Source organism: Musca autumnalis, unplaced genomic scaffold, assembly GCF_047663935.1.
Source record: "Musca autumnalis isolate F117 unplaced genomic scaffold, ASM4766393v1 scaffold_1, whole genome shotgun sequence".
Taxonomy (NCBI): Eukaryota; Metazoa; Arthropoda; class Insecta; order Diptera; family Muscidae; genus Musca; species Musca autumnalis.
In genome coordinates this window covers 141369739-141385097 of record NW_027411644.1, presented here as the reverse complement: position 1 = coordinate 141385097, position 15359 = coordinate 141369739, and the positions used below count along the sequence as shown (strand labels likewise).

General features: G+C 36.5%; 1 protein-coding gene across 1 annotated transcript in view; it reads left to right on the top strand.

The window, feature by feature from the left end:
* Cad96Ca (tyrosine kinase receptor Cad96Ca) overlaps positions 1-15033 on the top strand; it is a 348405-nt gene extending 333372 nt beyond the window's left edge. The window contains exons 10-11 of the mRNA XM_073956230.1: positions 14159-14300; positions 14355-15033. Coding sequence (XP_073812331.1) covers positions 14159-14300; positions 14355-14579 — 367 coding nt within the window. The 3' untranslated portion in view covers positions 14580-15033. The remainder of the gene's footprint in view (positions 1-14158; positions 14301-14354) is intronic.
* Positions 15034-15359: the final 326 nt, after the last annotated feature.

Here is a 15359-nt window from a genome sequence, read left to right as displayed (position 1 = left end):
AGGCGCCCGTGATGGTGTTCAAATCGCCCCACTCTAGTGTGCAATATCATATGGCAAAGCGTCTTCGTGAGAAATGGCATATCTTCAAGGATTACTAGTACATTTAGAATTAAAGTTCGCGGATTAACTTTGGATATATGATCCGAATTCGAACGTTGAGATTTTGTTGTAAAGAAGAATTGGAGACCTTCTACGAAGAACGAAGCTGATCCAATTTTCTATTTGCTGTAGCAAAGACGTTGACATATGCCTTAAATGCAACATTGTAATTGCTTTGGATTTATTCTAGATTTTCTTGGGTCTCGCCTGAAATTGTAATAGAAGCAAGTAAGAAGTAAGGCCATATCTCTTTTTCACTTTATCCCACGACTTAGCCTCAGAAGACTGAATTTCGAGAATATAAATATATAAAACTTCATCTCTGAGAGAATTGAAGAAGGTTTCAAATTGAACAATAGCATCAATCGTCGATCCTCTGGTTACAGTAACTTCAAACTTAAACCGTGCAGGAAATTAATTTTATTTGCTAGGGAGTACTAACAAATTCAACACCAAACAAAGTTAAGAAGCTTCTTATAATAGTTTTATCAAAAAATTATAAAAACTGTTTATAATTTTTCTCAATGTAGAAAAATCAAAGAATACTTTCACAGTGTATCGAATATTAAACGACGTTTATTTCGATGTATAGATTCTATACTATAGAATCATACACCAAATAATTACTTTTGAAAAGAAATTATCAAAAGATAATATATATCTCCAAAAAAATGGCAAAATTCATTGCATGGTACACGGACTGTAAGATGCACGCTACAAATAAAATGTTTAAAATCGAAAATAACATGCACATAAATATTTAAAAAAAATTAAATAAATATGTATTTAGACCTGTTATAAACGAGGAGGCGTCGGTTCCCACAAGCAAGATGAACTAGTTCGGTATTGGAAACTCGTCGATTCTCTGGGTTACAGTAACTAGTTCCACTTTAGACCCCTAACACGTAACCAATCGACTCTCTATGCATTACCCGTAGATAGTACTGTACTAGTTCCAAGTTTACAGTCATATACCAGTTCATTTAAAAAAGTATTGGATTTAATTTAAGAGTAAATAGTCGCAACTGACGTCTCGTCGTTTACTTGGGGATATAAAGGTGTCAATTGATTCCCTTCGCGTCACTTAGGGGTCAATTGTGTACTAGTACCGCTAAGAACTATAGTTCTGGACTGATTAGAGAAGAAGAGGGCAATTTGTATATTTTCTTTTTATTCCTTTTAATTCCAGAACAATATGAGTAATATGTACCAATATATTCAGTCCATCAAGACTAGCTTCTGCATTTATAAGTAAGTTATTAAATGCAACTGTGAATTATTTATACAACTCTTCGTTTACTTGGGGATATAAAGGAGTCAATTGGTTCCCTTCGCATTACTTAGGGATCAATTGTGTACTAGTACCTCCTAGAACTAGTTCTGGACTAATTAAACTGCGACAATCGTCATTTTCATTGCTAGCGGGTAGTTCTAGACTAATTAAATTGCGACAATAGGAATTTTCATTGCTAGCTGGTAACAACATTCATATTGGTTAGTGCAACAACTACAATAAGATCACCTATCTGCGTTAAAATTGTGGTTAGTTGATTCCTTAGATCCACCCACTCCTGACATCTATTGCATCTCACTAAAGGTTGGATACCCATGAAGATGCGGATGTGACAAACCGAACACAAATATATTGGTCCTGGGTTTTCCTCCGTCCCGGCACGGACCAAAAGAATTCGGAGCAGGTATTCCGGGATATGCTGCTCCCAACATAGAAAAAGAAACAAGTACGAAAATGTGTACACTGAGGTGGCAGCCACTGGCCGGAACGCTGATGTTGTGTGGTTCCAGGTCAGTCCGGTACGCAAGAACTCGCTGTCGTGGGATTGTCGAGGTACAATGGGTACCGCTTTCGAAAATACTTTTGAAGTTTTTTCATTCATAGGCAAGTAGTGTGTTATGCTGTTACTGGGCCCTTTTAGAGGGTAACGTATTTTGAATGAATACAAGGCACCTAAAAATACCGAAAAAAATTCAAGTAATTTCACAACAGGTAACCATTCCCATGTATAATAAAACAGAACAGGTATAATACAAATAACCTGCGCTTCTACCCACAAACACAGGCTCGGAATTTTTCGCACATATACACTGCACCCCGTTTAACTACCTTTCATAAAATTCAAAAAAATTGAGGCAGTTCTGCGGGAAGGCAGTTACGAAAATCCCGCATAACTACCTCATGTGGGTAGTTACAAAAATCTCATCTCAGCCTTACAAAAAATGACAACAATTAGAACATAATCGCCAAAAACAAAACGGTCTATAGTAAAAAAGTCTAAAAATATATAAGTTATATTATTTAATCAATAAGAAATGTAATCATCAGTGAGCAATAACACTATAACATAGCACTGGACATCTTAGTCACAATTCACGTAGTCGTCGAAATTCATTTTCTCATAAATACACCAGTGCGGTTAATAAACCGAGAAAAACATTATTAACTGTTCTTTTTGGGGAAATATTTGGCAGGCAAATATCCGAATTGGGTACCTATAGAAAAGTAGTTAAGCGGGACAGTTTGAACTCATTTACAATTTACTTACGCTCACCGCCAGTTAGAGTCTATACATGTTGTGAGCGAGAATAAATTTACGCTCATGGAAGGTATTAAAAAATACCCGTCCTCTTTTCGGGCTGTTACTCTTCATCAATGTGTATATGGTAAATTTCAAATTTCCTTTGCAATTCCATTGAAAAAAATAAAAAAAATTTTGCGAGCACATCCGCGATTTTTGGTACATACAAAAATCGTGATTTCAAATCTGTTCGCGTTCACAAAATTGGATGCTGCGCTCAAAAGTTATGGGGGGTTTTATTACCTTAATTTTGCTATAGCACATAGCACTCACACCAGGGCTTCGGAGTCGAGCCATTTTTTGTCAGACTCCGACTCCAGTCCAATTTTTTTCTCGACTCCGACTCCAACTCCGGAATCGACTCCGAAAATAGATAAAATAAAATTCACAACTTAAATTACAGTCATCTCAGTCTGAGCTTTCAAGATACATTACATTGGGAGGATACCAAAACATAGACCTATATTGTTTGTTTTTTTCTCCTTGACAAAACGGAATACAAAGTAACAAGCACTTCAGCATACTTCACACTTAAGAACATGTAGCAAAGCCCTTCAAAGCAACTGCAATCGGACGGTATCTTGCATAATTACTGACCGGTAACACTCTTTGTAATTTATTGAGTTATGGAAAATTAACGATATTTTAACACAGCAACGTGATAGCAGACCAAAATAGCGTATTGCCCCTTAACATACACTTGCGTGGTTAAGGTTACTTGAAACCTTTATGTCAAAAGGGATCATCTTCTTCAAACCGTTAAGAACTTTGATTTACACTTGTAGGCCTTTGCCTACATAACTCTTCATCTTCAAAGACAATATCTCGGATTCTTATCCGTCCATAGTTATTTTTTACATATTGCACTACGTAATGTGACAAAAGAAAACCTTCGAAATACATACTAAATCGTGCCGTTATACTAAATCGTAAACCTATACCGGCAATTTTACATCTTTATACTTTATAAAGTTCCCGACGAATATTTCGATGTGTTTCAAACGGAATGACAAGTTAGTATCTTACGGTGGAAAGTGTCTTTTGTCTATCACCACAAAAAGAATACAAGTAAAACCAACGTTTAGTACGGCTAAGCCGAACTGACAATCGGAAATGATTAAATAGTTCTAGAAATGTACATATACACTTTCCTATAGAGGTAATGCTCATAATTTAACGTCAATTTGTTAAATATTTTTCATTCCTCAGCATAAATATATTGACAAATTTATCCCAGATGCATGACTTAATCGAAAAATCATTTGATCTCTTCTCATCGAAGAACAACAGGATAGCATAGGAATATCCCCTTAAATAGAAAGAGAAATGGTTAAGTAGGTTTACCTATAGATAACCATACACTATTCTATTATAAAAAGCAGACTTCTTTATAAAAGACGCATGGTTCTTTAAAAGACAGAATATGTCGTTTAGAAAATAGCAGGAACATCGACTTTAAGAAGATTCTAACTTTTCTCATACAAATTCAGCAAGAAGTCTAGTAGGTCTTTCGTATGATTTCCCTTAAAGTACTACAAGGTCTTTCATAGAAGTCCAACAGGCTCTTTCGCAGCAGACATAAATGACTTCTAATAAAAAACAACAAGAGAAGACCAGTGAGTCTTCTATAAAATGGCCTGTAAATCTTCTAAAAGATCTTTCCTAGGTATATTTGGAACATGCAAACATTATTCCAATCAAATGACCCAAAAATGTTTCCGATATGCATTTTGTAGTCAAAATAGATATTAAGAGTTTTTCTAAATTATGATCATTAAATTATTTAAATTGATTTGACAAAATTTGATAAATGTAGAAGAGATTGTTGCCCGGAGTCGGAGTCGAGCTTTTTTTTACGGCTCCGACTCCGACTCCAGCAAAATTTGCTAGACTCCGACTCCAGACTCCGAAGCCCTGACTCACACAATGACACCCCCTAAAGTATGCAATAGAAAATATGTTGCCTACCATTGCTTTAATACGAAAAATGAGAGAAAACATTTTGGGAGTTATTCTACAAGGAAAATAGTTTGTCGCCGTTAAAGTGTATTTGCTTTCTATGATAAACAATAGATTTAAGAAGTAAAGAGAAATATTGAAATTACAACCAGAGAAAAAACGCAAAAGTTAAAAAATGTGTAATTCGCGAATCCTTTAAAATCAGTTAAGGCGCATGCGCTTTTCGGATACAGCGAGTGCAACTATATCAATATCTATGCATTTATTCGCGATTTACATATTCTTGTAAGGCGCATCCGATTTCAGTGACCGCCTATTAAAAATGCGTCAATATAACAAATGTTAAACAGTTTCGTCAAGAAACGCGGATGTGCCACCACATTTTATTTTGGGTTAAATGCGAATATTACTCCCGAACCTCTGTAATTTATGACAAGCCCTTTTGGTAAATATTATAATCTCGTCTAAAGGATTCCATGTGTGTAAAAAATTCAAAGAAAATAGCGGTTTAATGCGCGGAATTGTCAAAATATTTTTTTTTTTTTTTGCAGATTTTCCTATATTCAAGGTATCTATATCCGCCGTTTTAGTGGATGGATTCGAACACAGAAGTACTCATTAGATCCGGCGCGTAAAAAAAACTAAATTCACGCGGGTATCAAGACTAACTGTATGACAGTTGTAAATTTTAAAACCAAAAAGTTGGTTTTTAAGAAAATTAACGCACTAAATTTTCGTCTTTGGACTATTACTAGGAAGCTGTACAGAGCACACTCATGACTATGTCGCTGCTTGGGGTTTGATTTTGTGTTAGTACGGTTTAGAACTAGTTCTGTAGTAATTCATTCCGCCTCCGCCCGCAACTAATCAATTTCATATCCACTGTAAAACATTTTGTTGTTATTCAAATACTTGAATACAACAAAATATGGACTCAAGCTGAAATAAACACAAAGATGTAAAATTCTGCAGTCCAACAATAAAAAACGCCAACAGTAATTCATTTGCGACAATTTTCATTGCTAGCGAGAATAAGAATCAGTAACAGAAACTACAAAACACTCATCTGTATTCACTAGGGTTCTTTTAAAAAATCGATGTCGGATTTTTTTAGGAGGCCGCCCCAAAGTTTCCATAACAATTTTCACGGAATTGCTCTACAGACAACATTTATTGTCCAATCGATGAGTGTATTTTACCAGTTCATTGCTGTGGCAAAAAAACAAATCCTACAAGAATTTATGAACATCGGCTAAGTCTTTGATATTACTCCAATAGCATATTTGGCCAATTTTAGGTAATTTGGACCCAATAATATTTGTAGGATTACTTTTTTGCCACTGAAATGATGTGGTAAAATTTTCCCATCGATTGGACAATAACTAATCTAACAAAACTAAAACACATTAGGGGCACCGCCTAAAAAAACCGACATCGATTTTCCCTTTGAGTTAAAAACAGCCTAGTACTCACTAATTGTTGCATTCGGTTGTAACTGTGCGCGGCTTTAGTTCAGATGAGACCATAAAATCCGAACTCGATCTAATAGGCAAACCCAAAAAAAGAATAAAATAACAAGGGCAACATAGTTTGAATTTTTCTTTATTCTTTTATCAGAAATGATGTTCAACTTTACTCTAACGTTGGATGTGTTTTGGTCTTTAATTTCAGAGATATAGCTATAGATTTGCTTTGAAAAGTCAATATTTAACCATGTTGGCCATAAAATCCGAACTCGATCTAACAAAACAAAAACCTAATAGGGGGTTTTCTATCGGGCCTCTAATTTCATAAAATACTGGGTAGAAGTTGTTTGTTTGCACACAATTACCTCAAAAGTGTTGCACAGTTTAAAAGAAACACGCAGTTTTTATACAAGAATTCTAACAAACTTTTTAAAAGATTTTTATTTTCATTTAAAAGGTCACAACCTTAGCAAATTTTGATTTTTTTTTTTTTTTTTTTTTTTTTTTTTGTTAAAAATTATTGCATAGTTTTCTGAAGAAACACTGTTTTTACTGAAACAATTTGCGGCGCCCCCTGTAGCTCAAAAACTTATCAGCATATGGCAAAAATCAAATTTCCTTTGCAAATCCATTTGAAAAAATTTAAAAACAATTTTTGCGAGCACATCTACAACTTTTGGTACAGAGCTTAAGGAAAAAATTCTGGTTTCAAATCTGTTCGCGTTCACAAAATTGGCCGATGCGCGCAAAAGTTACAGCGGTTTTTATTCTCATATAAAGAAAAAATATCTAAAAATGGCTTATTTGTTGTTATGAGAAAATTTATGCATAAATCGTTAACAGCATTCCATATCTATTCGTAGAGTTTAAATATTTACTAAATTTATTATTATTTTCGCGGAAAAACAACAACATCCTGTCCCAGAGTCCGTACAAACCCCCAGAAAATAAATGAAAAAATATCTGCGGAATCTAGACAATGCGTAGAAACATATGAAACCAAATTTATAGAGATTGGATACATAAATTCATATTACAGCCAGAACAAAAGAGAAAAGCTTATTGTTGCAAATATATTTTTTTGGTTTGATTCGAAAAACTAGAAAAAAATATTTGAGAGTTCTCCAACTATTTCGCTAAAATCCCATACGATAATTAATGTACTCTACTAAAACTTGATCAAGAAATGTGGTTTACCATCGCAAAAGCTCAGTTGCTTACTGTGATAACTTATAAGGATAGGAAATTAAGAGTGAAATTACAATCATTCAAAACATATGAAAATTAAAAAGCCTGTTATTCGCGAATTAGTTAAAATCATCCGTTTTTGGATACAGCGAATCAGTCTCGTTCAATATTTATGCATATTTCGATGTTTCACTCAGCGGCCATTGTGTGCCGTCAGTTGCATCTCACAATGGCAAAAATCTTAAAGTGGGTAAATGTCGCGCAATGTGCATACGATTTTGATGCGCATCCGGTTTCATTAGCGCTCATCAAAAATACGTCAATATACACCTATTTCAAATAGATTATTTAAGAACCGCGGATGTGCCTCCACATTCTATTTTGCGTAAAAAACCCATATTACTCGTGTATCTCTGTAATTTATGACACGCGTTTTCGCAAATATGCATTATAATCGCGTATAAAGGATTCCATTTATATAAAAATGTTTAAAGAAAATCACGGTTTAGTATGCGGATTTGTCAAAATATATTTTTGCTGATTTTCCTATTTTCAAGATCCGTCGCGTAAAAAAACTAAATTCACGCGGGGTTTAAAGGAAATTGAATGACAGTCGTAAATTTTACACGCAAAAATAGGTTTTTTAATAAAATTCACGCATCAAATTTGGACCTTTAGACTCCAATAACTAGGATACTGTAAGGAGCACACTCATGAGATATACATTAAACGACGTAAAATCACGCGCTCTATAATACTATTATGAGTTTTGAATATTATGCAAAAAACCCCGAACTTCCGAAATATGTAACTAATTGATGGTTATACTTTTTTAAAATTCCATTCCATTTTTTCTATTTCTGTTTGAATTGATTTTTTCAAAAATATTTTCACAATTTAAGGAAGTACAAAGTTTTTGTAAACATATGAAAATAGTTCTTAAAGACGAAAAGCCCAGCAGGCGAAAATATTTTTGAAAAAAAATCCCGCGATTTTTCACAAAAATATTTTTACAGTTTTAGAAAATACAAAGTTTTTCTAAATAATTTCAAATACTTTTATAAAACCGAAAAGCGCCGCAGGCGAAATTATTTTTGAAAAATCGCGCGATATTTTACAAACATATTTTCAATATTTTAGAAAATACAAAGTTTTTCTAACAAATTGCAAATACTTTTATAAAAACAAAAAGAGCCGCAACCAAAATATTTTTGAAAAAGTCAAAAATATTTTCGCCTTTGGCGCTTTTCGATTTTATAAGAGTATTTGCAATTTTTTAGAAAGACTTTGTAATTGCGCGATTTTTTACAAAAATATTTGGTTGCGGCGCTTTTCGTTTTTATAAAAGTATTTGCAATTTGTTAGAAAAACTTTGTATTTTCTAAAATAGTGAAAATATATTTGTAAAAAATCGCGCGATTTTTTATAAAATATTTTCATATTTTTTGAATTACAAAGTTTTTCTATAAAATTGCATATGCTCTTATAAAACCGAAAAGCGCCGCAGGCGAAAATACTTTTATAAAAACTCGCGCGATTTTTTTTCAAAAGAAATGCAAATACTTAAGAAAAATTCCCGATTTAAATTTTTTTACAAATTAAATAATTAATATAGTCGTATATACGACTGTGTCTTCATCGAATACCGTAGACTGGTAAAGTTTCTCCGAACTGCTACTGACAAATTCAGATATAATTTCATTTTTAAATAATATTATGAAATCTAGAAGATTTTGTGGAGACTTCGCTATTGTTTGGCACTTACGCCTCCCCACATGTACAATTCCGGTTATATTCTAACCTCTTCTCTAAAATTTATAACAGTTCTTTGATCAATAAAAAATAATGAAAAATTTCGAAAAGCAAACAAAAAACTTTGAAATTAAGAACAAAACCGTTGGGAGTTATGTCCGCGTTTTTTTGTAGTTATGTCCGCTTTGCTTCACGGACAAAAACCCTCAACGAATTTTGGGAGTTATGTCCGTGTGAGTGTAACGACCGGGCACCGTTTTTTATTGTTCGTTCCTAATAAAATTTGTGAAATTACACCCTAATTTTTCTTCGTTTTCTTAATAATAACTTTCGGAAATTCACCCCAATTTGTTGTTTCTGTTAAACACTGGATTGCATTTGGGCCCTAAACATGTGCAAAAAGGCCCCAATGAAAAATTTAATTAGACCCCAATATTATTTAGACCCCAATTTGATTTTCAAATTTTCGATTTACTTGTTGTGAAGACAAATTGGCCCCAACAGCTGAATGAAAAAGGCCCCAGAAAGACGAAAATATACCCCAAAAGCTTTGTTGTTGTTTCCCGTATACCAGTTTGGGGCCTATTTTCATTTTCAATTTGGGGTGTTATTTCATGGGGCCTTATTTCTGTACGCTTCCACGTAAATTCATTTTAATGGTCGACATTATGTGATCCCTCCTAAAACATTTCGTTTTAAATAATTTCAGTCATACTATATAGATTATGTTAACAGTTCGCGAATTCTGAATGGGTGAAACTCAGATTCATCGATTGTAAAACATTTTTGGTTTTTACCATATATTTTTGTCGGATCATTAAGAACCTAATAATCTTGTCCTTAAACAAAACGGTATTAAAAAATATTCATGTAAAAAATTGTGAACAGTCAAAGTCATAATTTCATAGCTTTTCGCTATAAATCCGTTAAAAATTAAAAAATCCTCTAAAGATTTGTATATTTATAATATTCCCACAAAAACACATGAAGGTTGGATCATCCGTTTTCGAGTTACATTTATTGTTGTTGTAACAGTATTTATTTTTATGTCTGTATGTGCTTTCTTCTTGTGTTCAATCTGGCTCTATTTCCAGTTCCAGGAAAGTGTATGCTTCGATTAGCGGGCGGGCCCATGCCGCATACTGTGCAAATGTCTTGCACGGCGCGGTCGATTTCCGCCCAATAAGAATTTAGGCGACTGCAATATCCCTAGCGTAGTTGAGCCAAAACTACTCTGGTTTGTCGTGGCAGCAGACGCACCTCAGCTGCGATAGATGGGGGACTTTATTCACACTGTATTTACTTATGGCCTTAGCAACTGCGTCCTTGTGAATGCTATTTAAACCTGCTTGATATGCCTGTTGATCTAGAGCGTTGGTGATCACTTCCTTACGGTAGCGTAAAAACAAATCACACGTATTTTCTCTTTATTTCTCAATTGGCATTGCTTAGTAATGGGGAGAGTGTCTTACCACTACTAATACACGAACTATTCTGAGCACCCCTGATCTAGAGGTTCTCTCCTGTATCGTTGGACCTCCCTCTCTAAAGCATGAATATCCTTCCTGATATGCCTGAATGTGTCAGGCCTGGCCAGCAGATGGTTATTGGGATCGCTCTCACGGCAACGCCCAAGCAAGTACTGGTACAGGTTTGAATCTATGTATTTCCAATTCGTATCACATAATCGCGGGGACCAAACTGGAGCCGCATAGCTTACCACAGACCGACCTGTGGTCAACAAGGTTTCTTTACCTGCACCCCAAGTGCTGCCGGCTAGGGACTTGAGGACCTTGTTCCTACTTTTCAGTTTGTCACAGATAGCTGTGGAGTGCGCGCACGACTTGAAAGTAATGTCGAACATTTTGGAGCAGTTTGTGTCGAAATTCTCCTAACGTCGACCACTACATTCAACTCTCTTCCAAACTGCGCTGTCCATGTGGTGAACAGATTGGCTGTAGATTTTGTGTCGGAAATCTGCATATTCCTCCAGTAGAAAAAGGTGTTAAGATCGGTTAAATAGGAGTTCAGTCGCTCACAGATGTCATCAGGGAAGGTACCTGATCGTGCTATTATCGTCATAGGTTACGATCTCGATGCCGTCTGAAGGGGGCGGAATACAGGGGAGGTAGAAGCTAAACAGTTCCGGAGATATCACCCCACCTTGGGGAACTCCCTGTTTCACTATACGGGGTTTGGACTTCTTGTTCCTGAATTCCACGTACGACTGGTCATAGTCAACTATATGTGTGGACGATATAGTTGACTATCCAACGTTTCAATCTTTGCCGGAGGGTTGTCTTCTCAACGTCCTCAAACAGCGTGAGTGCCTAACTGTATCAAAGGCTTTTGATAAGTCAAGCGCCACCATCACTGTTCTATCACACGGCGGTCTCTGGTTGAGTCCTTGACAAATATATGTGGAGATGGCGTACAGCGCTGTTGTCGTGCTGTGCTGCTTACGCAATCCATGCTGATGATCGGGAACTTGATAGCTATTCCTGATACTGGCGAGGACTAAGGCCTCAAGGGTCCTTGCTACGAGTGACAAAAGCGAAATCGGCCTGTACGATTCACTTTTGCTGGCATCCTTGTCTGGCTTCCGTAGTGGGACCACCCTGCCCATTTTCCAGACTTCGGGAACAATGAGGGTGGCTAGCGACAAGTTGAGAACTTTAGTGAGATACTCCACCCCCGTCTCATCCAGCTGCTTCAGCACTACCATAGAGATTCCATAAGGGCACAACGCTTTGGATAATTTAGCGTTCCTGATGGCATTCGCAACATCATCCATTCTACCCTGTGGTCGTTCATCCTCGACAGGAAGAGATCTGATGCGACGTAATACTCTTCCCTTCGCCCTGTCACTCTCGGCGGGCTCGTCAAACTGTCGATTGAAATAACTTGCGCACCTCTTCTGGTCAGTCAACGAAACGTCACCAAACGTGGCTGAGGTCATATGTTCCATCCTTCCAGGGTTCGAGAGTGATTTAACCATTGCCCACAATTCATTTATACCGGCTCCAATGTTGCAACTCTTCAGATGATTTAACAACTTGTTCCACTTATGCTCGCCGACCAGCCTGTTATCTTCCAGTGTCAGCTCCCTGATTCTGGAGTCATTGGGGTTGGCTCGACGAAGCTCATCACGCTCATTTGCTAATCCCGTCGCCTCTGCTGGGAAGTTTGGTCTTACTTTGGGTATTCGACCAGCAGGGATATGACGAGCGGCTGCAGCAGTGATGATGTCTCGGAACATCCTTTCCGCTACCCGAACATCAGAAGGATTGGGCAGTTCACCGAAGCGGTGATTATTGAACTCTCTAAAACTCGGCCAATCAGCTTTCCTATGGTTGACGATCGTGCGGCGTTCTGAGGTGATGAAATCGGGTGGTCTGCTAATGGAGACAATTATGGGGAGATGGTCTGATCCGAAAGAAATTACGGGTTGCCGAGTAACGTCATTTGTCAGACCAGGTGACACGATGATTATGTCTGGCGAACTGTGACAGTCCACTCTAATTTTGGTAGGGGCGTCCTCATTGACCGTGCAAAACGTAGAGCTACCGTAATCTGAGATACAGCTATTTCTCGGCGGGATGTATACGTTCAGCAACTCTATCTCGGCAGTTCCAACCCTGACTGCTGCCCCCATACATTCCATGTACGGGTCATTAGAGACAGGCTCAAGCGAGATAAGTCTGTATTGTACAGGCTGGTGCAAAAGGAAAGCTAATCTCTTACCACCACTTCTGGTGCGATCTTTCCTTAAGACGTTGTAACCATCACAACGTTGTAAGCCACAGTTGTTGTTGAGCTTGGTTTTTTGCACCGCCGAGGCCTTGAAGTTCTTTCGACTCATGAAATCTATTATTTCCTCGACCTTACATCGGAGTCCATTGCAATTAAATTGCAAATAGGATGCATTTTCTGGGATTGGGACAACAACGGCTGGTGTTAAATGTTGCGCGTGCGGTTGCTTTCGAGGGAACCGCGGGGGAGTTTCGTAATCTGACAAAGACTCGCTGGGGACTGTATTCACGCAGCATGAAACAACATTATCCCTGTCGTAGTCCGTCAGGTGAAAAGTCCAGAGCAACCCCTTAGATGCTTCCACTCCTGACATCTATTGCATATCACCGAAGGTTGGATATGGGTGAAGATGCGGATGTGGCAAACCGAGCACAAATATATTGGTCCTGGGCCAAAAGAATTCGGAGCAGGCATTCCGGTATATGCTGCACCCAACACATAAAAACGAAACAAGTACAAACTAATGTATGCTGAGGTGGCAGCCGCTGACCGGAACGCTGATGTTGTGTGGTTCCAGGTCAATCCAGTACGAAAAAACCGCTACCGTGGGATTGTCGAGCTACAGTGGGCACCGCTTTCGAAAATGCGTTTGAAGTTTTTTCATTCATAGGTAAGTAGTGGGTTTTGCTCTTACTGAGCACTTTTAGAGGTTAACGATTCCCATGTAAAATAAAACAGAGCAGGTATCATACAAATAACCTGCGCTTCTACGCACAAACAAAACCGGCTCGGTATTTTTTGCAACATATACTACTCCATCTATGCTTAAAACAGGGTAAGGCAATGGTTCTCCAGTGAGCGTAAATTTTCTTACGCTCACCACCAGTTAGAGTCTACACATGTTGTTAGAGTCTACACATGTCATCAATAGATTCTTTGAATCCAAAAATACTGTTAAAAAATAAGTAAAAATTTCAGAGTTTCAGAATATTTCATAGAATTGCTGAGCACATTTTTTTAAGAGTTTTCTAAAAGGTTAGTTGGTTCAAATCGCAGTAGTTTAGCTGTTAAATTCCAGAAATTATTTTAAATGTTCTCTACTTTAAGGATTTGAATGCGCTAGATTCAGCTTTTCGTAGTTTATCTGAAAATGCCTACTAGAAGTTTGCATTTTCAGTGTTGCCCAACTTGACTTACTGACACTTTCTATTTTTTGTATACATTTGTCGTTACAAACAATAACAAATGTCTGCGTGGTTGTGGTTAAGTAGTATTTGTTGTAGTTTTTATTATTCCTTCTACTACCTAGTGAAATAATTTAAACTATGGCATATTTTCTAATTTTAGGTGGATGGCTATTGAATCACTCTATGATAACATATTCTCCGCTAAATCCGACATATGGAGCTTTGGTATCCTTATGTGGGAAATAGTAACCCTGGGATCCACCCCATATCCTGGTTTATCAGCAGCAGAAGTCATGCGCAAGGTATAGTATAAGCAAGTGTTCAAAACCAGAATTATATATATATTTTTAATACAGGTTCGAGATGGATATAGACTGGAAAAACCTGAACATTGTCGTCGTGAACTATATAATATAATGTATTATTGCTGGTCTAAAGATCCGAATGACCGTCCCGTTTTTCAAGAACTTGTTCAAATGCTGGATAGATTACTACAAGCGGAAATGGAATATATTGAGTTAGAACGATTTCCTGATCACAATTATTATAACATTCCAAGCGTGAGCGGGGAAAAAGTTTAGATCACTGGATATCTGCAGTAGCTTATATGCTTACACGTATACCTAACCTAGAGTTTAGAAGCTACAATTTTTGACGATGATACCAAAAATACACCTGTGTGTTACTAATATATTCTTCATTTTCCAAGTCACTGTTTTGAATTTTTCATTGGCTAAAGTGATTTCTCTACGATTTTAACGTGAATTTAAAGAAAATGTAAAATAAAAAGATATGTTTGTTTAATACGAATAACATGCAACAAATCAAAAATTACGAACACGTGAAAGCGTGTGTGTTTTCCCGAAAAACGTAAAATGCATGTCAAAATCTTAGTGAAATTACTTTACTTAACAATAATATATGTATAGTTTTTTTTTTTTGTCAAATAGAAAACACACTACGTCCAATAATGAAAATAAAGCACATACGGATAAAAGATTGGACTAATTGATAAACAGTATTGTGTAAAAATTATGAAATATTTTTATTCTTTTTTATGTGGATGCCCAAAGTAGTAGTTCCGGAATGAACTAGTTCAATAAATTGATTGCGTTAAAATGACATCCTGGACGATATCCAACTCTTTCGTTCATCTAGTCCCTTTTGTTCATGTCGTTCCTTTCGTTCATATAACTTTTTTGTTTATCTTGTTTAATAAGTAAACATAAACATAGAATACGTTTACATATACAAAATCAAGTGGATTTCAACTGTTATAGATGGCATTGTATAAGCATACATTTACATTACATACATATACGAAAAAGAAACGTAGTTTAATCCAAACAAGAAACTGTTTT